General features: G+C 39.1%; 1 protein-coding gene across 8 annotated transcripts in view; it reads right to left on the minus strand.

The window, feature by feature from the left end:
- cpeb3 (cytoplasmic polyadenylation element binding protein 3) overlaps positions 1-26,182 on the minus strand; it is a 120,605-nt gene that overhangs the window by 73,684 nt on the left and 20,739 nt on the right. For 6 of the 8 annotated variants that reach the window (XM_078564947.1, XM_078564949.1, XM_078564943.1 and 3 more), the window contains exons 3-4: positions 21,039-21,198; positions 10,892-10,951 (exon numbers count right to left, since the gene is read on the minus strand). In XM_078564947.1, the coding sequence (XP_078421073.1) occupies positions 10,892-10,951; positions 21,039-21,198 (220 nt within the window). The remainder of the gene's footprint in view (positions 1-10,891; positions 10,952-21,038; positions 21,199-26,182) is intronic. The other 2 variants (XM_078564945.1, XM_078564944.1) reach the window with 1 other exon arrangement.

Consider the following 26,182-nt stretch of genomic DNA (forward strand, 5'->3'; position numbering starts at 1 on the left):
GCTGCAGCATGTGGGAGCTCCTGGATAATATTGTGATCCAGGGCACACACACTGCAGTGGCTTGAGAAACTTTGCTCACAGTTATTGAGCTGGAGGCTGAGCTGCAGACTCTATGTCACATCAGGGAGGGGGAAAGTCACTAGGATGCTTTGTACCAGGAGGCAGTCACACCACTTAGGATAGGGTCTTCTGATCTGGTCAGTGATCAAGGACAGGAGGGCATGAGTGTGAGTGAGGGCAAGCAAGAGGACCCAGGGGGCAGGAGTGTGAGCCTCTGCAGTTATCCAATAGGTTTGAGGTTCTCTCAGCTTGTTTGGATGAGAGCAGGAGCTGCATGGAGGATGAGCAAACTGACCATGGCACTGTGGTACAGGAAGCCATTCAAGTTTGGGGGGGGGGGAAGCAAAAAGGAATGTAGTGGTAGTAGGGGACATTTAGTGAGGGGGACTGTTCTCTGTAGCAAAGTGTGTTGCCGCCTGGTGCCAGGGTTTGGGACATCTGCTCAGGGCTGGAGAGGAGCTTGCAATGGGAGGGGGAGGATCCAGTTGTCATGGTCCATGTAGGTAGCAATGACATAAGTAGAACTAGGAAAGAGGTTCTGCATAGAGAGCATGAGGAGCTAGGCACTAAATTGAAAAGCAGAACCTCGAAAGGTTATAATCTCTGGATTGTTACCTGAGCTGCATGAAAATTGGCATAAGGTACATAAAATTAGAGATGAATACGTGGCTCAAAGGCTGGTGTGGGAGAACTGGGTTCCGGTTTGTGGGGCACAGGCACCAGTATTGAGGAAAGTGGGGGCTTTACAGTTGGGACAGTCTACACCTGAACCGGGATGGGACCAGTGTTCTTGCGAACCACGTAACTAGGGAAGTAGAGAGGGTTTTAAACTAAATAATCAGGGTAAGGGATCAAATATGGAAAGACGTGGTATATCAAAGAACAGAGACAAGGTAAGAGAGGAACTTAGTAATATGGGAAATGATCGGAGATTGGCAGGAAAGGACATAGAAAAAACCTAAGAACGCACAAAGAATCAAGACTACATGTCACAAAGATGACAAAAAGACTAAACTAAAAGCTCTGTATTTGAATGTGTGTAGCATTCATAAAGTAAACAAATTGATAGCGCACATTGAAATAAATATGATCTGATAGCCTTTACTGGCTACAAGATGACAAGGATTGGGTCCTGAATATTGAAGGGTATATGACCTTCAAGAAGAATAGGAATCTAGGTAAAGGTGGAGGGGTAGCACAGTTAATCAAAGGGGGCATTAGTTAGAAATGACCTTGGTTCAGGAGATCAGGATGTAGAATCGGTTTGGATGGAGATGAGGAATTGTACAGCGAGAGAAACAGCATGGTCATTTACAGCGACAGTGAGAGAGAAACAGCGGGCAAGTGCGAGAGGAGGGCCTTTAATAGTGAGAGAAATGTGAGAGACCATTAAAGAGCGCGAGAGGGAAAAGAGTGCTGATTGGAGAGGAGGATTGGTGAGTGTTTTTCATCTTTAAAGTAAAAGTAAGGTCTATAGTTTGTGTTTAGATCTCATCTTTTTCTCTTTTTCTTAAAGATAACTTGTTAAGTATAAGATCGATACTGGTGTGTATAAAAAAATTATAATATTGTAAAGAGTGGGGATACTAGAGTAATTAATTAATAAATTGAATAAAATACGACAGTGATGGCAGGACGGGTGATGTGTTGCTGCTGCAGTATGTGGGAACTGCTGGACACCAAGGTGATCTAGAGCGAACACATCTGTACCAAGTGCTTGCAGCTCGAGGAACTGCAGAACCGAGTTAAGTCTGAGCTGTAGATATTGCACCACATCAGGGAGGGGGAAAGCTACTTGGTCGCTTTGCTCCAGGAGGCGGTCACACCCCTCAGATTAGCTCATTCAAATTTGGACAGTGATCAGGGACAGGAGGGTGTGACTGCCGGTGAAGCAGGTATAGGGACCCAGGGGGTAGTGTTTGAGGAGCCTCAGCCCCTGCAAATGTCCAACAGTTACAAGGTTCTTGCAAGCTGTGTGGATGAGAGCAGGGACTGCAGGGAGGATGAACGAACTGACCACGGCACCATGGTACAGGGAGCCATTCAAGTTGGGGGAGGAAATGGGAGCGTAGTAGTGGTAGGGGACAGTACAATCAGGGGGATGGATACTGTTCTTTGCAGCCGTGAGCATGAGTCCCAAAGGCTGTGTTGCCTTCCCGGTGCCAGGGTTAAGGACATCTCCTCAGGGCTGGAGGGGAACTTTGGAGTGGGTGGGGTGAGATCCAGTGGTCCACGTTGGTGCCAATGGTGTTAATAAGACTAGAAAGGAGGTTATGCTGAAAGAATTCGAACAGATGGGAACTAAATTAAAAAGCAGAACCTCCAAGGTAATAATCTCAGGATTGCTACCTGAACCATGTGCAAACTGGCATAGGGTAAATAAAGTTAAGGAGTTAAGTGCTTGGCTCAGAGATTGGTGTGGGAGGAATGGTTTCAGTTCATGAGGCACTGGCACCGGTACTGAGGTAGAAGGGAGCTGTTCTGGTGGGACGGGCTTCACTTGAGCCGTGCTGGGACCAGTTTCCTGGCGAACCAAATAACTAAGGCTGTAGAGAGGGCTTTAAAACTAAATAGCGGTTTTGGTGGGGGGGGGGGGGTTTGGAAAGGGGATACATAGGCTTACAAAGCAAAAGGATTTGGCAGCATTGCAGGTCGTTATTTGGGTATTGATACTCAGTGTGACAGGGACAGGGTGTACAAACAAAAAAAAAAGCAGCAAACACGGTCAAGGGGGGGTGGGGAGAATAGTAAAAAGGCTAAATTAATGGCCCTTCACTTAAATGCACATACTATTTCAGAACAAAATAAGTGAATTAACAGCACAAATAGAGGTTAATGGGTATGATCTTATAGCCATTACAGAAACGTGGTTACAATGAGATCACAGCTGGGAACTAAACTCAGGGTTATGTGACTTTTTGAAAGGACAGGCAGGAAGAAAAGGATGGTGGGGTAGCTTTGATAGTATGAGATGGAATAAGTGCGATAGCAAGAAAGGACCTTGGATCAGAAGATGTAGAATCCATATGGGTGGAGGTAAGAAATAACAAGGGGAAGACAATGCTTGTGGGACTAGTCTATAGGCCCCCTGACAGTAGCTATACTGTAGGATAGAGAATAAATCAGGAGATAATGAGAGCATGTAAAAAGGCAGTACAATAATCATGGGTGACTTTAATCTTCATGTAGCTTGGGAAAATCAAATTGACAGAGGTCGACACGAGCAAGAATTCATAGTGTTTTTGGGACAGTTTCTTAGAACAATATGTTGTGAATCCAACCAGGGATCAGGCTATTTTAGATCTGGTAACGTGTAATGAGGCAGGTTTAATAAATGATCTCAGAGTAAAGGATCTACTAGGAAACAGTAACCATAGTATGGTAGAATTTAGCATTCAGTTTGAGTGAGAGAAACTTGGGTCGGAAACAACTGTGCTAAACTTAAATAAGGATAATTACAATGGGAATGAGGGCAGAGTTGACTGAAGTGGACTGGGAAAGCAGTTTAGCAGAGAAGGCGGTTGACAAACAATGGCAGATGTTTGAGAAAATTGTCCATGACTTTCAACAAAGATATATCCCAGTGAGGAACAAAGGGTTCAAGGAAGGGGATAAGCCAACCATGGTTAACCAAGGAAGTTAAGGACAGTATCACATTGAAAGAGTAAACACACACAATGTGGCAAAGGTTAGGTGGTAAGCCAGAGGTTTGGGAAAATTTTAAAAACAAGTAAAATATGACCAAAAAATTAATAAAGAGGGAGAAAATAAACTTTGAGGGTAAACTAGCAAGTAATATAAAAATGGACAGTAAGAGCTTCTTTAAATATATAAAAAGGAAGGCTAAAGTGAACATAGGTCCCTTAGAGAATGAGGCTGGGGAAATAATAATGGGGAACCAGGAAACGGCAGAGGAGCTGAATAAATACTTTGCACCAGTCTTCACGGCAGAAGATACTAACAGCATTCCAAAAATACTAAATAATCAAGGGGCAAAAGAGGGGGTGGGAGAGGAAGTAAATACAATAACTATCACTAGAGAATAAGTACGACGGAAACAAATGGGGCTAAAGGCAGATAGGTCCCCGGACCTGATGGGTTGCATCCTAGGATATTAAAGGAAGTAGCCACAGAGATAGTGGATGCACTGGTAGTAATCTTCCAAGAATCCTTAGATTCTGGAGAAGTCCCAGAGGATTGGAGAATGGCCAATATAACACCCTTATTCAAAAAAGGGAGGGGGACAAAAAACAGTCAACTATCGGCCAGTTAGCTTAACATTGGTCATTGGGGAAATGTTGGAGTCTATTATAAATGATGTAATAGCAGAGCATTTAGAAATACATAATCTAATCAAGCAGAGTCAGCATGGCTTCATGAAGGGGAAATCATGCCTGACAAATTTATTAGAATACTTTTGAGGAGGTAACGAGCAGGATAGATAAAGGGGAACCAGTATATGTAATATATTTGGATTTCCAAAAGGCATTTGATAAGGTACCATACGTAAGGCTACTTAATAAGATAAGAGCCCATGGTGTTGGGGGTAGTATATTAGCATGGATAGAGGATTTGGCTAACTAATAGAAGACAGAGAGTTGGGATAAGGGGGGCATTTTCAGGATGGCAACCACTAACTAGTAGAGTGCCACAGGTATCAGAGCAGGGGCCACAATTATTTACAATGTATATTAATGACTTGGATTAGGGAAGTGAATGAAGTATCACCAAGTTTTCAGGTGACACAATTAGGTGGGAAGGCAAGTGGTGAGGATGACACAAGGAGTCTACAGAGGGATATAGACAGGTTAAGTGAGTGGGCAAAAACATGGGCAGATGGAATATAATGTGGGAAAATGTGAGGTTATGTGCTTTGGCAGGAAGAATAGAGGAGTTGAATATTATTTAAATGGAGAAAGACTGCAGAAGGCTGCAGCACAGAGGGATTTGGGAGTCCTTGTGCATGAATCCCAAAAAAGCTAACATACAAGTTCAACAGGTAATAGGGAAGGCAAGTGGAATATTGGCATTTATTTCAAAAGGAATGGAGTACAAAAATAAAGAAGTCTTGCTAAAACTATACAAGGCATGAGTTAGACCGAACCTAGAATACCGTGAACAATTTTGGTCCCATTATCTAAGGAAAGATATACTGATTGGAGGCAGTCAAGAGAAGATTCTAGGTTGATCCCTGGCATGGAGGGATTTTCTTATGAGGAGAGGTTGAGTAGGTTGGGCCTGTACTCATTGGAGTTTAGAAGAATGAGAGGCAACCTTATTGAAACATATAAGATTCTTAGGGGGCTTGACAGGGTAGATGCTGAGGGGTTGTTTCCCCTTGTGGGAGAGCCTAAGACCAGAGGGCATAACCTCAGAGTAAGAGGGCTCCCATTTAAAACAGAGATGAAGAAGAATTTCTTCTCTCAAAGGGTAGTTAATCTGTGGAATTCTTTACCACAGAGGGCTGTGGAGGTTGGGTCATTAAGTATATTCAAGGCGGAAAGAGGCAGATTTTTAATCAGCAGGGAATCAAGTGTTATGGGGAAAAGGCAGGAAAGTGGAGTTGAGGATTATCAGATCAGTCATGATCTCAATGAATGGCAGAGCAGACTCGATGGGCCGAATGGCCTACTTCGGCTCCTACATCTTATGGTCTTATAGTAGGGGAAGGAAGTCACTAGTGGGAATGGCCTACAGGCTCCCTAACAGTAAATGCAATGGAGGACAAAGTACACGAGAAGAAATATTGGGTGCTTGTGATAAAGGGATGACAATAATCATGGGTGACGTTAATCTACACAAACTGGAAAAGTCAGATTGGCAGTAGTACCCTGGATGAGGAGTTCATAGAATGCTTTCAAGATAGTTTCTTAGTGCAGCACATTCTCGAACCAACCAGAGAGCAGGTTATATTCGATTTGGTATTGTGTAATGTGACAGGTTAATTAATGACCTCAGAATAAAGGCACCCCTAGGTTGCAGTGACCACAATATAACTGAATTTTACATCTAGTTTGAAAGGGAGAAGAGTGGGTCGAAGTCTAGTATTTTAAACTTAAATAAGGGAAACTTTAAACAGGAAAAGAGTAGGTAAATTGAGTGTTAGTCCTCTAGAGTGTGAGAGTGGGGAGTTAATAGATAATAAGGAAATGGCAGATAAAATGAACAAGTATTTTGCTTCTGTCTTCACTATAGAGGATATAAAAAAAATTCCTGTAATAGCTGTAAATTGGGAGGTGGAGGGGAGAGAGGAACTTGGTGAAATTACAATCAATTGGGGAAACAGTACTGAGCAAACTGATGGAGCTATGGGCCGACAAATCTCCAGGTCTAGAAGGACTTCATCCTAGGATCTTAAAGAGGTAGCTAATGAAGTAGTAAATGCGCTTGTGTTAATGTTCCAAAATTCTCTAGTTCTGGAAAGGTCCTGGAGGGGGGCAAAAAACAGGAATCTATAGGTTAGTTAGCATGACGTCTGTCATGGGGAAGGTATTAAGAGTTGATCATTAAAGAGGTTATAGTTGGGCACTTAGAAAATCTCAAGGTAATGGAGAAGAGTCAGCATGGTTTTATGAAAGTCAAATCATGTTTTACTAATTTCTTAGAATACTTTGCATGACTAACATGTACGGTGGATAGAACAGAGCCTGTGGACACACTGTACTTGGATTTCCAGAAAGTATTTGATAAGGTGCCAGATCAAAGGTTATTGCAGAAAATAAAACCTCATGGTGTAGGGGGTAACATGTTTGTCTGAATAGGAGACTGGCTGGCTGGCAGAAAACAGAGTGTGCACAAATGGGTATTTGTCTGATTGGCAGGATGTGATGAGTGGAGTCCCACAGGGATCTGTGCTGGGGCGTCAACTTTTTACAATTTACATCAATGACTTAGATGAGGGGAGCAAAGGCACGTTAACTAAATTTGCAGACGACACAAAGATAGGTAGGAAAGCATGTTATGAAGAAGACATGAGGAAGTTGCACACGGATATAGATAAGTTGAGTGAGTGGGCAAAATCGTGGCAGATGGGGTCTAATGTGGGAAATTGTAAAGTTGTTCACTTTGGCAGGATGAATAAAAAAAGCAGAGTATTACTTAAAAGGAAAGCAACTACAGAATTCTGAGGTGCAGAGGTATCTAGGTGTTCTAATGCATGAGTCACAAAAAAAGTTAGTATGCAGGTACAGCATGTAATCAAGGAGGCTAGTGGAATGCTATCCTTTATTACGAGAGGAATTGAACATAAAAGTAAGGATGTTATGCTTCAGTTATACAGGGCATTGGTGAGACCACATCTCGAATAGTGTGCGCAGTTTTGGTCTCCTTATTTAAGGAAGGATGTCAATGCACTGGAGGCAGTTCAGAGGTGGTTTACTAGATTGATACCTGGAATGAGCAAGTTGTCTAATGAGGATGGGTTGGACAGGCTGGGCTTGTTTCCACTGGAGTTTGGAAGAGTGAGGGGTGGCTTGATTGAAGGATACAAGATCTTGAATGGTCTCAGCAAGGTCGACATGAAAAGGATGTTTCCTCTTGTGGGCAAGTCCAGAACTAGGGGGCACTGTTTTAAAATTAGGGTCACCCTTATAGGACAGAGATTAGGAGAAAATTTTTCCTACAAAGGATTGTGCGACTTTGGGACTCTGCCTCAGAAGGCGGTGGAGGTGGGGGTCACTGAATATTTTTAAAGCAGAGGAATCTAAGGTTATTAGGGGTAAATGGGAATATGGGACTTGAAGTACAAACCAATCAGCCATGATTTTATTGAATGGCAGAGCAGGTTCGAGGGGCTGAATGACTTATTTCTGCTTCTATTTCCTATGTTCATATATCACTCAATTCCCTTTTTATCAAGACATCTGCTGATTTGTGTCAGGAATATACTCAATGATGCAGCATCCACTTCTCTCTGGGTACAGAACTGCGAATACTTGTGACACTGAGTTAAAAAAAATCTCTCAACTCATCCTAAATGGCCAACCCTTTATTCTGAGACAGTGGCCTCTGATTCTATACTCCACAGAGAGGGAAACATCTTCCCAAAATGGACCCTGTCAAGCCCCTTAATTTTATGTTTCAGTACGATTACCTCTCATTATTCTAAATTCTGCTGAGAAATGATGTAGGCTGAGAAATGGTAGATTGCCTCACACTAATTAAGTTATCCTCATTCCTTTGAAAGTGCCATCTCCATGTACAAATTGTTAGTCATTCAAAACTGAAAAGGGGAAAATGAAGCGTTGCAGGGGAGGGCAGGGGGCAGGAGAAGACAAATAAAGCAAATGGACAGAAAGCGAGTGCAAGAGAATGTACAATCCAGAGAGAGCGCGCGTGCGAGAGTGCGAGAGCGCGAGAGAGCACGCGAGAGAGCAACTCCATTAATTGGCCCTTGAAGATTTAGTCACAGTCCCTGCATTGTGACCATCATGTACTCTCCCTCTATTAAGCTATATACAAGTACTGTCTTCTGGATGTATACTTCAGCTTATCTGAAAGGAGGTACCAACAACACAAAAACATTTATTCAAGTGAAGTCAAAACACACACATGGAATGCGCAAGATTACAAAACGTCTATAAGGCAACCAAAGTGATATATGAGAACACTTAAGTATTCAACTCTCATGAGGAAGGTCATACCTGTAGGTAGGTAATCAATATTCTTCGTTTGTTCAACTTCCAGATACAAAGGCAGAACAAGGAATAAAAAGTAATTTTCTTCATTCCTAAGTTTACAGGCAGTACAAAATACCATAGAGCTAAAATGGTTATCTTAATATATTAAAGGCAGTAGTACGTCACAATTGCTTACATATTATTCCATCTAAATCTTTGCAAATGGTGTCAAGGAGAAACCTCTTGCACACTCACCACCACTAGCCACAATATAAATAAAATGAACAGTCGGTGTTCACCACTGGCTAGGGAATTTCCAGCTGCAATATATTCTAAAGCTATTCAGCCACAGACAGTTTTAAAAGTAAATTAATTCATCTGTTCTTGTACCAAAATTTATAAATGTCTAAATTTGCAAATATTGTTGTTTCTATCCACATGGAATATGACCCAATAATGTACTGATTTCTTTCCAGGGTATGTTGTAGAATACAAGCTTCAGCACTGCAATATTCTGTCACAAACAGAACTCAATTTTAACAACAAATTTCTGGCCTGGAATACAGATCATGTATCTGGTAAACTAAGTTTGCTCAAGTGGTCACATTCAGTCTCCGCTGAAGCTATTCTGTGTAGCTAAGGTATTGAGCAAAAAAGATATGTTTCATCAGCACAAAGATCAATGGCATGACTTCAAGAAAGACAAAAGTTAGGAGAAAAACCTTCATGATGATGATTTTGTCTGGCCGGATTCTCACTGACTGCTCTCGAACATAAAGCTGGGCTAGTCATATTACTTGGAGCTCAAGACTACTTGTGTACTAAAATGCAAATGCGTATGTTCCCTAAATTAGACATCTAATTTGGTTAATAAAGCAATGTCACAAGAATTTTGTCTGCACACCAACAATTACTTTCATCTTCTGCAATAATGAAGCTCTCTCTGGAAACAAGATCAGGGAAGGTTTAATTGGAGTGGTCCCATGAAAAGACCCAGTTCATGCACCATGAGCAACATTTCCTGATGGCAACCCCAGAATCCTCAAGCAGAATTGCAGCTGAATCTTGCTTCTCTCAACTTTAGGAAAAAAAAACATTTAAGGTGCTTCATCTTGAAGTGAAGTAAACTGAATGTAGGGAGGCTGCGCCCAAATTTATTTGGCATCTTACAAATGGCTGAATTTTATGGGCATTTCCTCAATTCGATGAATCCTAACTTCCCTGCTGAGGTGCAGCAGTGGTTTTTGTCAATGTTCATCCTGAATAGCTCTGTAACGCAGGACTCTGTGTTCCACGGAATGTTTCCAAGGACACACACAGAGGCCAACATCAACTGCAGCTGGGGGCTCATCAACTCTGTGTAAGGCGTTCTTTGGTCTGCCCGAAACTCACTGATCTTCCAGTGCAAAGAGTTGTCCTTGATGGAGTGTTGTAGATTGGCACATTCCAAGGTCCAGGACTACATTGCTCAGGGACGCACTAAAGCTTGGGGCAGCTGCCACAGAGGCACAATGGAGAAGGGTTGCTATCTAAGGCCTTTCAGCCATAGTACACCAAGGGGCTGGAAAATTTGTAGAACCCCTCGGGCTGTATGCCAAACATTGAATATGAATAGAAAAGTATTGAAATTGTATTGAGACATCTCAGAGAGGGACATGCTGTATGAAGGAAAGTTGAATTCAATTGCACTTTTTATAATTTTTCAATTTGAAATGATTTTCCCCCCCGGGTGTATGCTTGACATGGAATGTATATTGAAAATATGAAAAGAATTACAATTGTATAGAGGCACCCGAGAGCAGAACACACTGTATAGAGGCAAGTTGAGTTTTATGGCATATTTTATCATTTTCAAGTTGAAATGTTTTGTAATGTACTTTCACAAATGTAATGAATAAAATATATTTCGAGAAAAAAAGCACGCTGCATTTATTCCACATCAAAATAAAACTCAATTTTGACTGAAACCAACCTGATTTATCACCTGTCCCGTGATGCAGCAATTGCACAAGTTAAAACAAATCCATGGGCTAAACACGACAGCAGCTACCTTTGCCCACCATGAATAAAACACTTAGTGCCAAGGTGATTATGTCTTGTACTGCTTATTTTGTTTTATACTTTCAAGCAAACTTAAATAAAAACTGTTGGGTGCCTCAAATCAGTGAAAACTTTTCAAACATACAAAAATTACATGAAATAACAGTACTTACTATTATTTAGTGCCACAAGGTTATCTGTTCCTGGATGAGGGAAATTAAGGCCCAAGCGTCCTGCAAAATAAAATAGTTACTGAAAAGGTTGTTAGTATATTTCTGACCTATATTTCCAAACTCAAGTAATTTAAACTGTAATCTGCTTCACTATGCAACACAAAAAGGTTAATCCAAGTCTATTGGAAAAATGGATCATCTTGAAGCACATTCCATGAAGTAATTGCTACATTTTACCTAAAGTGAAAAATAGGTAGACACTTAGTTATGATTCAAAGGATGAAACAGCTTTCCTTTCCTCCCGCCATAAAATCTGTACCATAATCATGTTACCTGCCCTAAAAAAGCCAATTCATTATCTTAAACACCCATTACAAGTACTGTTTTAACAAATTAAAATGTAGCTAGAATGAGGAGAGGCATTATCTTAAATTATATACTGTCGCACCAACATATTGAAACGATTAGATAAAGTATTTCCATCTACAGAATGTGTCACTTAATTTAGGATGCAACATATTGGTCACTCATCTAAAATCACTTTTTTAAAAATGTCAAAGCTAAACAGAATTGCCATAAACCCCAAAACCTCAAAAATCAAGAAGATGCATCTAACAAATTAGAAGTCAAAAACGTCTAGAATATCACAAAGTAGTAAAAACAAATATCAAATCTTTCAACTGTGAATCATTTACAACAGGGTCAGTTATAAAATTTATGCCAGAATGAGACAGCAGTTTTTATTCTCCCTGCACTAAACAGGGATTTAAAAAAAAAATATTGTTAGATATCTTAAGCATAATTTAAACCAAGCTTCAGATAACTGTAGTTGAAATAGTTCCCTTGTTTCTATCATAGGAATGGCCAATACACAGAACAGTTGAAATACATCCTGTTTCAACAAGAAATGGATAACCTTTGTTGTCAGCGTCACTATTGACCTTCAAACTGGTTAGGCCAAAGTGTACTTGGTAGTATATTTTGTAGTCAAAAACATTATGTTTAGTGGATAAACATTGAGTATTTTGTTCTAAAGGGATTCAGATTGTTCATTGTTTAAAAGCATTGGCATACAGTATGATAGAACTGGAAGATTGTCCTATTCCAGATAGCCTGGCAGTGAAGGATAGAACCAGTGCCTAATCTTTACACACTGTACGTTTTTATTTAGAGATGTGCTCTACAAACATGCACCTCCAAACTCAACAACCACAGTTTCAGTCTACTCCTATATACACAGTAACACAAAATGAAGCCCCAGTTAATGCCAACAAACCAAGTACAATAAAGCATTCAATTAATATATAGTTAACTAATATGCAGTTTTAATTGTTGGGTATCAAAAACTGATGGCCAGAAGACTGCTGTTTACACCATATCCACTTAGGTGTTAAGTGATTAATATTTCAACTGCTTGACCACTGGAAATAATTTGTTTGACTATCCAAAGAGCCTACTTTAACAGAAAACTGGCAAGCTGTGTTAGGATCTCCTGTTTGTTTCTTTGAAATGCTACCACACAGGAGTGCTATCTCCACTGTAATGATCTACCAGAAATTTAAAAACCGCTAAAATGCAGTGCAAAGATTTTGTGCATCAACTAATAACACTAGTTTCTTGCCATGCATTTCTCATTCTGTACATTATCCAACTTGTAAATAAAACTGATCATTAGTGTTAGCCTGAAGGCAATGGTCTGAAAGCATACTATTGTACATTATACCTTAATTGAGGACCATTGGTATACAATTCCACTCACAGTACACAGAAATGTGCAGGTTTAAGTCCACAGGAGAGTCAGTCCATTTAAAAAAATTGATTCTCAGCCACTAAGTAAAAGTCATGGAAGAAAGCCTGAAGCGCCATAACATTTAAAGTCACAAGTAGTTATTAATGAATCAACAAGGATCAACAGATGAAATTCTTGCATGCACAATAGATTAAAATCCAATTTCATCATGTTCAGCAGACCAATTTAACAAATGTATAGTGCTTGAAGACATGACACTTCAGTTTTATTAAAGCCTAGTGAACATAGCAGGCATTTTAAATTAAATTAATAAACATAGTAAAAGACAAAGTTCCATCAAAAATAAAAATGCTGGAAACAGGTCTGCAGGACAGACAGCATCTGTGGAGGAAGAAACAGAGTTCCATGTTTCAGGTTGATGGCCTTTCATCATCAGATCCAGAAAGATCTCTCAATCCTCACTCATTTTGGTTTGAAAACATCAGTTATTTTACGCATCTCATATAGCTTCATGGGTTTGCGCTCTAAATCAGGAGTTTGTGACCTTTTTGCTACTGTCCCCTATATTTTAATAAATCCCATGGAGCCATTTAACACAAGTTCCTTTCTGTATAAAGATTAGTTATACTATCCAATTTTCATATTTATTATTATTTTTGTTTCACTTGAGGTGAAGCTTGTTACTGGCTCCATCACATCATAAGAATCAACAGCAAATTGGCACAAAGAATATCAGCTGGAATATCACATGCGACATGCAGCCAAGCTCTAGGCTCAAAGCAAAATGGTGTACCTTATAAACAAAGCCAACTTTCATGGCTGTTTACCATGTGTGCACATTGAAATTTCCAAATACATGGACTAAATCGCTTTAGTACTGAAGCTCTCAAACCTATGAATATAAAATGACTTGTAAAACCTCATCAGGAAATGGGATTTCTCTGAAAAGCACTGCGAGCAAATTAGTGAAGGGAATATCACAAGTCCTTAAAAGCTTTTCTGTAAAGCCCATAGTTTTTGTTGTCTATGGTTTAATGATGCAGATTTTTATGGGGTGTGGGGGCAGGGAAGCAGGGGCGGGAATGCAAAGTGGGAAGAGGCAGCAAGAAAGTTTTAATGTAAATCGGTTTCTTAACTGCACTATGTGGCTTTTGTTTGCTTTCCCAGCTGGAATTTCAGTTTTTCAAAAGAGAAAGACTAGCAGTTCAAACTATAATGCTGCACACATGACCTCAGCTGACTGGACACTAGCTCGCTCTGATTTCATTACAAACATTTGCCAACTTGCCTTACTTCTCTGTTCTTTGCCACCGTCATTTTAGATGGATTAGCATGTATGCTGCCAATTTAATTTTAAAATATAGTGACTTGCGCTTAATTATGTACACTGCCCAATTGTTCAGAAGGTTAGTTCAGTAAAGCTACATTTTGTGCCATGTAATTAGCATTCAGCTATCCTTTCATTACACCAGTGTTGGCCTCTGCCCTACTTTCTGGAATTCTCTCCCCAAATCCCTCTTGCTTCTCCACCTTTGGAAAACAAAAACACTCCTCAAAGCCTAATGGAAAAGCATTATTGTGTGGATGCTGGAAAGCTGAAGTACAAACAGAAAATGCTTGAAATACTCAGCAGGTTGTGGCAGCATCTGTGGAGAGAAAGGGAGTTAAAGCTTCAAGTCTGTGACCTTTCATCTGAACTGGGAAAAGTTAGAGATTTAATAGGTTTCAATGATGGGGTGGCCGGGACAAGAAATCAAGGAAGGCCTGTGCTAGGGTGGAAGACTAGAGAGATTAAACGACAGGAGAGTTAGTCTTCCATGGGCAAAGGGAATGGTGATGGGGCAAGAAAAGAAACAAAAAGAAGAAGATGTGCTAGAGCCGGTCTTCTGAAAAAACAAAACAAGCCAACAGAAAGGAAACAAAATAGAGCACAGTTTACAGTCTAAAATTGTTGACTCAATGCTGAGTCCAGAAGGCTATAAAGTGCCTAATCACCATAGTTGACCTCCCAGAACCACAATAGGGTACCCCTTCTCTTCACCTTCCATTCCACCAGCCTCCGTTTTCAATGGATCATTTTCCACCATTTCTGCCACCTCCAGCAGATGTCACGATCAAATACATCTCCCCCTCCCTTTCAGCATTCCGAAGGGACTGTTCCTTCTGTGAAGCCCTCATTCATTCCTCAGTCACCTCCAACACCGAATTTATTCAGAATTTATTGCCCATCCTTAACCGCCCACGAGAAGATGGGTGGTGAGCTGCCTTCTTGTACCGCTGCAGGCCATATGGATTAGGTACACTCACAGTGCTGAGAGGAATCGAGTTTCAGCTGACTTGGCGCAATCTACGTCTATTTGCACAACTAACCAATCCAGTTCAAGCAGATAGTTTTGGAGTTGGAGGAGGAAAGTGGAATGAGGTGGGTGGTACTGTGGAAAGTATTATGACATGGTGCCAAAAAGAAATTGACAAAGGATTTAATACTCAAAAGGTCCAACCAATGCAGGGCAAAAGAAGCGGATTGACTGTCAAACAATATAACCCAGGCTAGTAGAATACAAGTCGGATGAAGTCATTCTTTAACTGTACAGTGCCCAGGTCAATCCACACCTTGAATACATTGTCAATTTTTGGTAACTGAGATACGTGGGATATATTCAAAAGAGACAGTGCAGAAGACTCAGAAAGTTGATACATAGTATCAGGGCTCTGAGGATACACTGCGGAAATGTGGGTTTTTCAGGCTTGAAAGGAGATTTTAATTAAGACGGTGATTTTAATGACAGACAGCAAATGGTAAGAAAAAGGTAGATCAAAAAAACACAAGTTATTCTACATATTTGCAAGCACAGCAAAAAACTTCAAGTTAGATTACAGTATAATTTTCAGCACAAGTTGCAAGTGCAAACATGTTGAAGAGCATGGTATATACTATCTGGTATACTATATGCTATCTGGTAGATATTGCATAGGGAGAGTTCTGCATTCCTTTTGTTTTCGGGGAAAAATAGTTTTCCATGGTTTTATCATCAAGTTTACCCTACTATCGAGCTCAACTCTTGGACTTGCCAGTGCTTTAATTTCTTACCCAATGACAAAATTATTGTTTGGGTTGTAATGTTAGCAAACCGTGGGCATTCACTGTCATTAATCTGAAATGGGCACCAACTTCTGGCAATCATAACTGACAATTAAACGCGGAAATTCCGAGGCTCGTGAGTGATAACCCCACTCCTCCAGAGGGGCGTCTGCTGAAATCCTCGCAGGTGGAAATCAGTTACAAATCAAGAATTAATGTGAGCTTACGCTGATTGTACTATTATTCTCGCTTGTAAAATCCTTAAAAGTTGTGCCTTGCTGAATAAGGTGTATCACGTTTTCTTTTAAATTTGTACATGATGTATGGGGCATCGCTGGCATTATTAACCATCTCGAACTGCCCATTGGAAAGTGGTGGTGAGTGTACCAAGTCAAAATTACTCAAAATCTCTGGCCTGAGAAACTAATGTTACATTTTGGGCGCTGGTGAGGGTGGGGGTGGGAGAGAATGCCAAATTCATTCCATGATTAAAAACAAAAATCTATGGAATTTTTAAGTTTATATTTCAGCATCTACCTTAATCCCATGTGTATATACCAATCCATATTTCACTTTCTGCAAAATTAAAAAGTGAATGATAAAACATGCTTGTTATTTCCTGGTTTGTTGCCTATGAGAATTCTTCAATGTGCTGTTACATCACTATTGCTGGACACCAGGGATTCCCTACAGCTGGTGCCAGAATGAAATTAACATCGGGAGAGGTGAAATTCATGCCAAAGAGCTTGCTAGATCTTTGTGAGCAGCCACCTTAAAAAAGGTCAGGAGTGAATGCCACCACTCTGTCGCTGACTCCAAAGTTCTGACTGAAGGAACGCAGGTTCAAACCCTACCCTCTGGCCCTCATCAGTTAAGTCACTATGAGATTGTACCAAAGGCCAACCAAAAAGGATCAATGCTCAGTCGGAGCACTCTGGCTTCAATGAGAAAAATGTTGGTTCAAGTCCCACACCAGCGACTCGAGTGCATAATCTAGGTTGACAATTTAGTGCAGTTCTGAGGGAGTGTTGCATGGTTGGAGGTGTAATTCTTTCAGATAGAAGCTAAATCAAGGCCCACTCTACCCTTTCAGGTGGATGGAAAAGATCTCATTACACTATTCAAAGAAATCCCCATCTGTGCCCTGGCCAATATTCATCCTTCAACCAACATCACCAAAACAAATGACCCAGTCATTATCTCATTGCAGTTCATGGACCTTGCTGTGTCTAAATTGGCTGCCAGATTTTCCTCCATTACAACAGCAACTACACTTGAAAAGTACTCAGGTTAACAGTCAATAGCTGTAAAGCTCTTTTGGAATATCCTGAGGTTGTGAAAGTCACGATATAAATGCATGTATTTTTTTCCCCCCTTCCTGAGGATGTAAGGGTGTGACAGCTGAACAATCAATTACCAATGATGGAACACAGGAAATAGGAGGAGTAAGTTATTCCACCTCTCAAACCTGAACTAAATCATGGCCGATCATCTACCTCAATGCTATTTTCCCACACTATCCCCAAATCCCTAGATGTCTTTAATATCTAGAAATCCATCGATCTTTGGCTCGAATATACTCGATGACTGAGCTTTCACAGCTCTCTGGGGTAAAGAATTCCAAAGATTCACCACCCTCCGAGTCAAGAAATTCCTCCTCATTTGTGTCCTAAACGTCCTGCCTCTTATTTTGAGACTGTCCTCCCCCCCACCCCACCCCACCCCCCGGGTTTCAGAAACCCCAGCAAGGGTAAACATCCTTCCTGAATCTACCCTGTCGAGCCCTGCAAGAATTTTGTATGCTTCAATGAGATCACCTTGCATTCTTCTAAACCCTGGAGAATACAGGCCCAGTCTCCTCCTCCATCTCTCCTCATTGGACAATCCTGCCAACCCAGGAATCAGTCTGGTGTACCTTTGTTGCACTCCTCAATGGCAAGGAATACCTTCCTGAATTACGATTCCGCACTCCAAGGCTCTACATAATTGCAGCAAGATTTCTTTACTCCTGTACTCAAATCCTCTTGCAATAAAGGACAACACACCACTTGCTGCAGATTTTTTTCTTTATTCATGCATGGGATGGGGGCATCGCTGGCTCAGCCAGCACTTATTGCCCATCCATAATTGCCCTTGAGAACGAAGTGGCTTGTTCGACCATTTCAGAGGGCATTTAAGAGTCAACCACACTGCTGTGGGCCTGGAGTCACATGCAGGCCAGACTAAAAGGACATTAGTGAGCCAGATGTGTTTTTACATTGGTTTTGTGGTCATCATTAGACTTTTCATTCCAATTTTTTTTTCATTGAATTCAAATTTCACCATCATTCATGGTGGTATTTGAACACAGGTCCCCAGAGCATTACCCTGGGTCTCTGGATTACTAATCCAGTAACAATGCCACTACACCACTACCTCCCCTAATATATGTCAGCTTTCAGTGGCTTATGAACAAGGACATTTAGGTCTCTTTGGACATCAACACTTATCACTCACTCACCATTTGAGAAATAGTCTGCATTTCTTACGTGCTTACCAAAGTGGATAACTTCACAATTTTCCACATTGTACTCCATCTGCCATGTCCTTGCCAACTCCCTTAGCACATTCAAATCCCCTGAAACCTCTTGGCATCCTACTCACAACTCACATTCCCACCTAGTTTTGGGTCGTCAGCAAAATTGGAAATACTACATTTGGTCCCCACATCCAACGCATTGATATAAATTGTTGATGGGCTCCGGCTATCAACAATTTATATCAATGCGTTGGATGTGGGGACCAAATGTAGTATTTCCAATTTTGCTGACGACCCAAAACTAGGTGGGAATGTGAGTTGTGAGTAGGATGCCAAGAGGTTTCAGGGGATTTGAATGTGCTAAGGGAGTTGGCAAGGACATGGCAGATGGAGTACAATGTGGAAAATTGTGAAGTTATCCACTTTGGTAAGCATGTAAGAAATGCAGACCAAGCACTGATTCTTGCAGTACCCCACTCGTCACAGCCTGCCAACCTCAGAATTACCCATTTGTTCCTTCTCTTTTTTGGTCCAATAATCAATTCTCAATCCATGCCCAAATATTACTCCCATGCCATGTGGGGCGAAGGAATAAATGCTCAACAGGCCAGATTGTGGGTAGTGGAGTTAAATGAATTGGTTTCATGTCATGTGGAATTCAAGTGGCCACTAAGGACATGGTTGGAAAAGTCAATACTAGAGGTGACACAGGCATAGACAAAAACTTTTTCCCCTGCAAAACATCCAGCTGAAAACGATTTAAGATTTCTTTTAACTAACAGATCAAGAAGTTTCTTCAAATCTGTATTATTTCAACGACCAAATCCTTTTCTAATCATTTCAAGCTCCTCCTAAATATTTGTGTGGCCTCAAGAACGTGATTCCAACACAGAACATCACATTCAATTGACTCAATTAAACAGAATTCCCGAATCAGACATAAATACTGCAATTTATTACTCCAATTTCAGGAATTACAATCAAGGTTGTGATATTTTAAGCCACACAATTCGACACATTGTCACAGTGCAATGAATGATGGAGGATACAACTAAAGCAAACCATATACCATTAGTTGCACTTTCCCTAGAAAAGCAATGCTTTACTTCTATTCAGTGCTCCACATAGTAGCCCACTTGACAACTAGCAATATTTAGCACAGAACTGTCATTGGATCTTAACCTCATTGATAATATCAGGAATCACTTGGTCAAGGGAGGGGGAAGAGTTACAACTGTTCTACACAATTCTTACCGTAATATTGTTAATCTAGATTAATTCACTTATTCTATCTTAATCCTTTTAACCGCTAGCAGTATTGTATCCAATCATTTGTCCCCTCCAGAGTTCTACCTTCAGCAATGCTCAACTGATCCGGAAACAGCCTTGCAAAAACACGTGACTATTTGCTATACTTAAAGCACTCGGTATATTGTTTCTTATTCAATTTTTTTTTAAACTGGACTGAAAACAATTCACAATTTCTAGTTTTTATATCTGCTTTAAGCACATTCCTTTATGCAGCGAAGTTCTCCATGGTTTTTATATTTAAACACTTGCAGTTTGGGCAAGAGACCAACTCCACTAGTAGAATAGATATGATAGTAAGGTGACTAATTATTGCACAGTACATAAATCCTTAAGCTGTACTAATAGCCAAGTCAAATTAAAAGCCATCTGTTGTGAATATGGCATGTCACAAATCAATTAAATTTAGGAGGAAACGCAAAAGCTCATCTTCTACAATACCAGTTCAACTGCAAAAATGGGGGGGGGCAGAATTTTACAGCCCCATCACAGCAGTGGCGGGGCCAGAAAGTGCGGCGAGTCATTCAAAAGTCCATTGACTTCAATGGGACTGGAAAATCCTGCCGGCTGCAGGGGCTGTAAAACTCCACCTGGGGTTTCCTTAAATCTCTTCACCAAAATCTCAGTCCTTAGTCAAATAAAAATCACTGGGTTTGGAACTTGCATACCGCAAACTTACGCATAGAAAAAAATGTTGGTATAAATAAACTTATAACAAAACATGGCAAGAAAGTTAATAAGCTCTCCCCGAGAGGAGAAAAAGCTGCACTTATATATTGCCTTTCATGATCTCAGGAAGTCCGAAAACATGTCACAGCCAAAGTATATTCACTGCTCTAATGCAGGGAAAAAATTTTGTAGTTTTCAAAAGCCAAGAAACTATTAATAAGAATGTGAAGCAAAGAAAAATCTCAGAAAATTCAAAATGTAAGCTAGAAGCAATACAAATATGATACTAGTATTCTTAATTTTTTTTTAAAAAAAGATAGTCCTAGAAACAAAACGGGTTTAAGAGTTTGAAGCATTGTAAAGAAAACAAAATGGACGTCCATTCATGTCTTTCCTTTCTCACCTGATCAAATGAACCAAAATCCTACAAGTAAGTGCGCGAGGAGGATAAAAAGTCCTGCAAAAGTTTTAACAGCCCAATAATATTTCTATAAAAATTAAAATAATAAAACTTAGTGGAATTTCACACAGTTGCTTTCGAGCAAAAACATCCATTTAATAAGGAATGCATATGTGGGCCAGTTTCTTTAAAATGAATCAACAGTCATGGACATTTTCTTAAAAGCCATCTGCAAAGTCTTTTGTCATTAGAAACATGCAAGCTTTTGTAAGTGAAACACCATAAATCATTGACTAAATTTATATTCATAATCAACCAAAAATATACATGATATAAAATTCAAGTGAAGCTTCAATTTTGTATTTTTTTTTTAAAAAGAGTCTATACCAAGTATATTAGGGATGTAGGAATATTCCTAACCTGCAAAGTGATTCCTCCACATTATATCGGCAATAGTCATTGGTGGGCCACTGGGAGGGTAGTGTTTACCTTTGAGAGGCTCATGGTCACTCCTCATAATATCCATTAAAGAATTCTCCAAAGAGTGCAAGTTAAATGCGTCATAGGGCCGATTCCGGTCCTGTAAGAGAAGGAGGAGACTGTTGGAGGCACTTGCCGATCTTGCGTAATTCTCAATATATCACAATGAAGTATTAAAATCCATATAAACTCACTGTGATAAATATGAAAGGTTGAAAAGCATCAATCAGCATAATATTTCAACAGATTCAAGTTTCAGAGTTACTTACAACATTGTTAACAATTTCTAAGCTTCTCAATGTCAGACAAAAATGTTTTTATTTAGCTAGGACTTAGCTTGGCAAAGGGTTTCTTCAATATTCATGGTCCAAAAAGAGATAACGAACCCAGCTTTACTTGTGAAGAATGTTCTTTTTGATTTTGATAGTACTGTTGCTGAATCAGTTATTGCATACATGCTCAAGCAAGGACCCAGCAACTCTAAACAAAATGGATATCCTGCTCGATTTAATCAAATGTATTTCATAGGATACTAATTAAATTTATTTTGGTCATCTTTGGAAGGTACTTATTAGCCTGTCTTTCGGCTAGGTCAGAGCCTAACTGCCATTTTCATAGAATTCCAATATACTGAGAAAATAAGGAGAACTATTATTATGCAACAAAATAATATACATTATAGACTATCAGAGGAACTATTAAGCAATTATTTGTTTGGTCAAGCTTAGCCATGTGTTTTTACTGCTTTCATTGCATTATATACTTGGTATATTTGGTTGACAGCTAAAATCCAAGTCAAAATCTAGTGTCATCCTGCCACCTTCCAAAAACAACGAGGAGGATGTTTGAGCACAAGATAAAGCCAGTGGCTGAAGTAAACTGAAGAGGATTCCCAAAGCACATGATTTCTTTATCCACTTATCTGAGAACGAAAATATTCTCCATGAATAGCGAACATGGGCACACTCACAAAAATAGCCCAAATTTCAGGAATAGAGAATTAAAGAGCAATGAAATCCTAAAAAGATAACGGCCCTGATCTCAGTCAACTCCTGTACAAACAAACATAAAGCCAATGTTTAAAATGGCCTTAAAATCTCATTAAGTATACAGAAAAAGTAAACTAAGTGTTTATAAGACCAATAATGATTGCCTCCCTTACAAAAGCTACACAAATGCTAACTACTGTGAATTTCACAAGGTAGGTTATGCTGACAAGGTTAAAACAATCCTGTATTTGTATCTCAGAAGCTAAAAGTATCTAATGTTCAACATATTATCTGTTCATTATAAATAACTTCAGCATTTCCATGTTTACTTCTGTCTCCCATAACTTTACATGACATTGATTTCATAAGGACAGGAAGATTATATGATGTAATGAACAATTATTCTGTAGCTAAACCGTCCCAAATGGCAGGATTCTTAATTTTATAAACCTCAATGTCAGGATGCAATCTCAGTTTGGAGGACAGAATTTGGCAGAAAGAAGAGTGCTTGTAAATGTCGTGCTTGATCCAACTGAAAAGTACACAGCATTTGGTGTCTGCAGTTTAACATCTGAATGCAGTACCATGCCATTGCTAGGAGATCTGCCATGGCATTGCTCACTTAATCAGAGGATGTTTTATTGCTGTTAAGCAATAATCAATGTAATGTTCAATGTAGCAAGGCTACTAATTTACAGCAACTGAAATAGACAAAATGCATTTTATTGCATGGAATAATGGGAGTTATAGATCAAAAACCATGTTTCCATTTAAACCATAAAAGAATGGCCTGCATTATACTATCTTCTTTATCCATACCATATTTGTTTATAAAATAGCTTATGATACACAGGAAGACGACAAACATGCAATAGAATTGAAGCTGATATGTGAGGTTTAGCAATAATGGGGAAGAATCATTGTGCAGTGTGGCACGCAGTTGGGAGATACGCATTGGAGAGTGATCCTGAGATATGGGAGTAAAACAGAGTAGGAAAGGGAGGTGGAAAGCAGCATATGTTTTACTGGATAATTCCTTGGGTTTAACAGCATGCTGAATGGTCACTGAACAACAATGGAAATAGTGCATCAAAAAGACAAGAACCTAAATTAGGCTGAGGAAAGACAGTATCACTCTTGTTTTTATAGCTGGATGGCTAACTATCTTCATCATATGCTGTCTGAAGAGCTCATGTAAAAAAATCGATATTAAGCTGGTTTTCAATTTGAAAATCTCAAAAATCCATCTGATACCATGGAAAATACACCCCCCCAATTGTGAATCAACCTTTCATTCCAGCACACAGGTACCTGCTGATGAACAAGGTGAAATTCTATAAATGCTCAGACTGCACCATTATTTTCAAAACCTAGCAGTATTAGCTCTGGATTAAACAATCATCCTCCAGCCAAGCTTTTGAGAAGGGCTCTGGGTTTCATGTAAAAACATTATTGAAGCAACTTAACACAAGGGATGCTTTTTATAGACAGGAGTAATCATGTGATTGTTAAATATGTAATATATCTTTACAAAGTGCATTAGAAATTCTAGTTTAGAAAAATATGGCTAAAATAGTTGTTTTTTTTTGAGTTATTTGATGGTTTTAAATTCTACTATGCTTTATTGGTAGATTTTGGTTGCTGGACATTCTCGATTTATCGCTACTTCATTAGCAGAGTTTTGATTTGTTGCTGTTTGAAGAATAGGAAATTTAAGTAACTCAATGATTTTGGGGTCTTTCATGCTGTTTTAACATAATATGGACCTATTTTTTAAAAAGATGTATTTTTGAAGATAGTTGAACATGCAACTTCAATTGCCCATTGACAATTTTCTAATGTCATAAAATGTGAAATATCTACTGTAGATTTGTCTACCACAGCAGTGGTGGCTTGGGCTACATTTAGCACCACTGATGATTCAAAAATTTAGCATTAACTCACAAATACTACTGCACGTCATTTAAAATGTATTGGAACATCAGGGTAACCACGATATTCACCAAGAAAAAAATGGTGTTGCAAACCAGTCCAAATGAGGCAAGGAATTGCTGGAAAGATCCACAATATTGATCATGGTTATAAACAGCCATATAAAAATTACTACCATATTTGAGAATTAATGTTCCCCTTCCAGTCCTTCTGGTTCTAGGCATTCTTGCATCAGGCACTATATTTAGTCTATGCCTTGCCAAAGTCACAGAAGAGATGAGGCATTTTTACTTTCAGTGCTAATTTGTACACTCTGCATTCTGTTTCATTTATTACATTCCTTCTTTTCACAATTCTCTCCCTCTCAATTAAGCTCAGTGTGATTAAAATGATTTTTAACTGCCAAAGTGACTTTGTCAAGTTCACCACACTATGAAGATTGAACAAAGAATCAAAAAGGCATTTTAACAGCAAAACAAAATTAACATTGTTTGTTTCCATACTTTCTTTGCATTGAGGTAATATGTTCTGAATGAACGAAATACAAAAGGTAATATGTACCAGAAATGATCATACTCGGGTTTGTATCTTCAAAAAAAAAAAATCAGATAAACAGACTGACTTATTCGGCTTCTCAGTGGGTTTTTATACAGATAAAAAAGATATCCCAAATTCAAGAAAATATTAAACTGACAGCTCTCCTTCAACATTGCTACCCAGGGTCTCTTGGGACCAAGGGGCTCCTGTTCATGCACTAAATGTAGGTCTTTTCATAGATTCCTTCTTCCTTATTTGAACGGTAGCATAGTGCTTCCAGGATTTTCCTCTTTCTCTGTGAGTGTTTGGGGTTCTCTCATAAATTAATATATTGAGCCACTTCAATCATTTTAAACATAAACAATGCATTTTTTTTAATGCAAAGTTTCGCTTATCACACCAGTTTGGCTGTTATCTGTCCTGCAGAAACATGAATATAATGTTAGCCATTTATTGTATTACTAGCACATTACACAATTAACGTACTTGCTCAACAAGTAACTGGTACCCATTATGCCATAGTTATGATTGCACCATGTAGTTTCACTATAGATGGGAATAAAGTTTAAAAAACTTAAATATAGTCCATTCATTACAGCAGCAGACGAGCCCCATTTCATGAGTGCACAAATCTCATGACTGATGCAGGAATGTGGTGACATTAGCAAACTCCAAAACTGATCACTCATACCTCCTTCGAAGCAGACAGCTTAAACTATTAAGAGATTCCTAGCTATGCATCTGAGGTGAATTACGATAATTTGAACAGATCAAAACAGTAGAATAGTACAAATATATACTGACCAAAATCATATTCAAGATTCTCTTTTCCTTCCCCAGTCACACTCATGTTTCTGCTGAATGATCAGGCACCTTAATTATTTTATTTTTTTTAAAGAAAGGCTTAGCTTATAACACTACATAATGAGTGGGAACACCAAGATAAATTAATTTAATTAAAAGTTTTGTAATCCAAATTGATGAAATAGATATGGTCACAAATACCAGACTAATAAAACTTTCTTCAGACGATAAATGATTATATAGACATGTTACAAACAATTGTTAATTTTAGTTCATCAAGTGCCTTGTGAAACAATGGGCTGAAATATTTCAGAGTAACAATATATTTTAGTGTTAAAAATATTTGCTTCTCAAGAGGCTTGGGTTACAACGCAAATTTAAAAAGGTTCAAGTTTTGCTAACTTTGACTCCCTGAAATTGAAGTTAAACTTAAAAATAATCACTTTTTCCATGTGTTAATTATTTTGGATGTTTTTTTGAAAACATGAGATTTTTTTCAATGCAATCCAAAATATTAGGTGAGAATTTTTCAATGAAATCCAGAATATTAGGTGAGATTTTTTTTAAATTAAATCCAGAATATTAGGTGAGATTTTTAAAAAAAATTAAATCCAGAATATTAGGTGTCCTTCACTATCTAACTAGTAACATTTCAGTGATTTTATGATTAAACAGCAAGCAATCAGACCTTAGTAAAAACTGTGCACAAGGCCAATAAATATTTTAACATTTTTACCTGGCACTATATATTCCACACATTTGAAGTGTACTTAATGCATGTTATTAGGATCTATTGTCAAATTATTATGCACTGTAAATTGT

Source organism: Cetorhinus maximus, chromosome 20 (genome assembly GCF_964194155.1).
Source record: "Cetorhinus maximus chromosome 20, sCetMax3.hap1.1, whole genome shotgun sequence".
Lineage (NCBI taxonomy): Eukaryota > Metazoa > Chordata > Chondrichthyes > Lamniformes > Cetorhinidae > Cetorhinus > Cetorhinus maximus.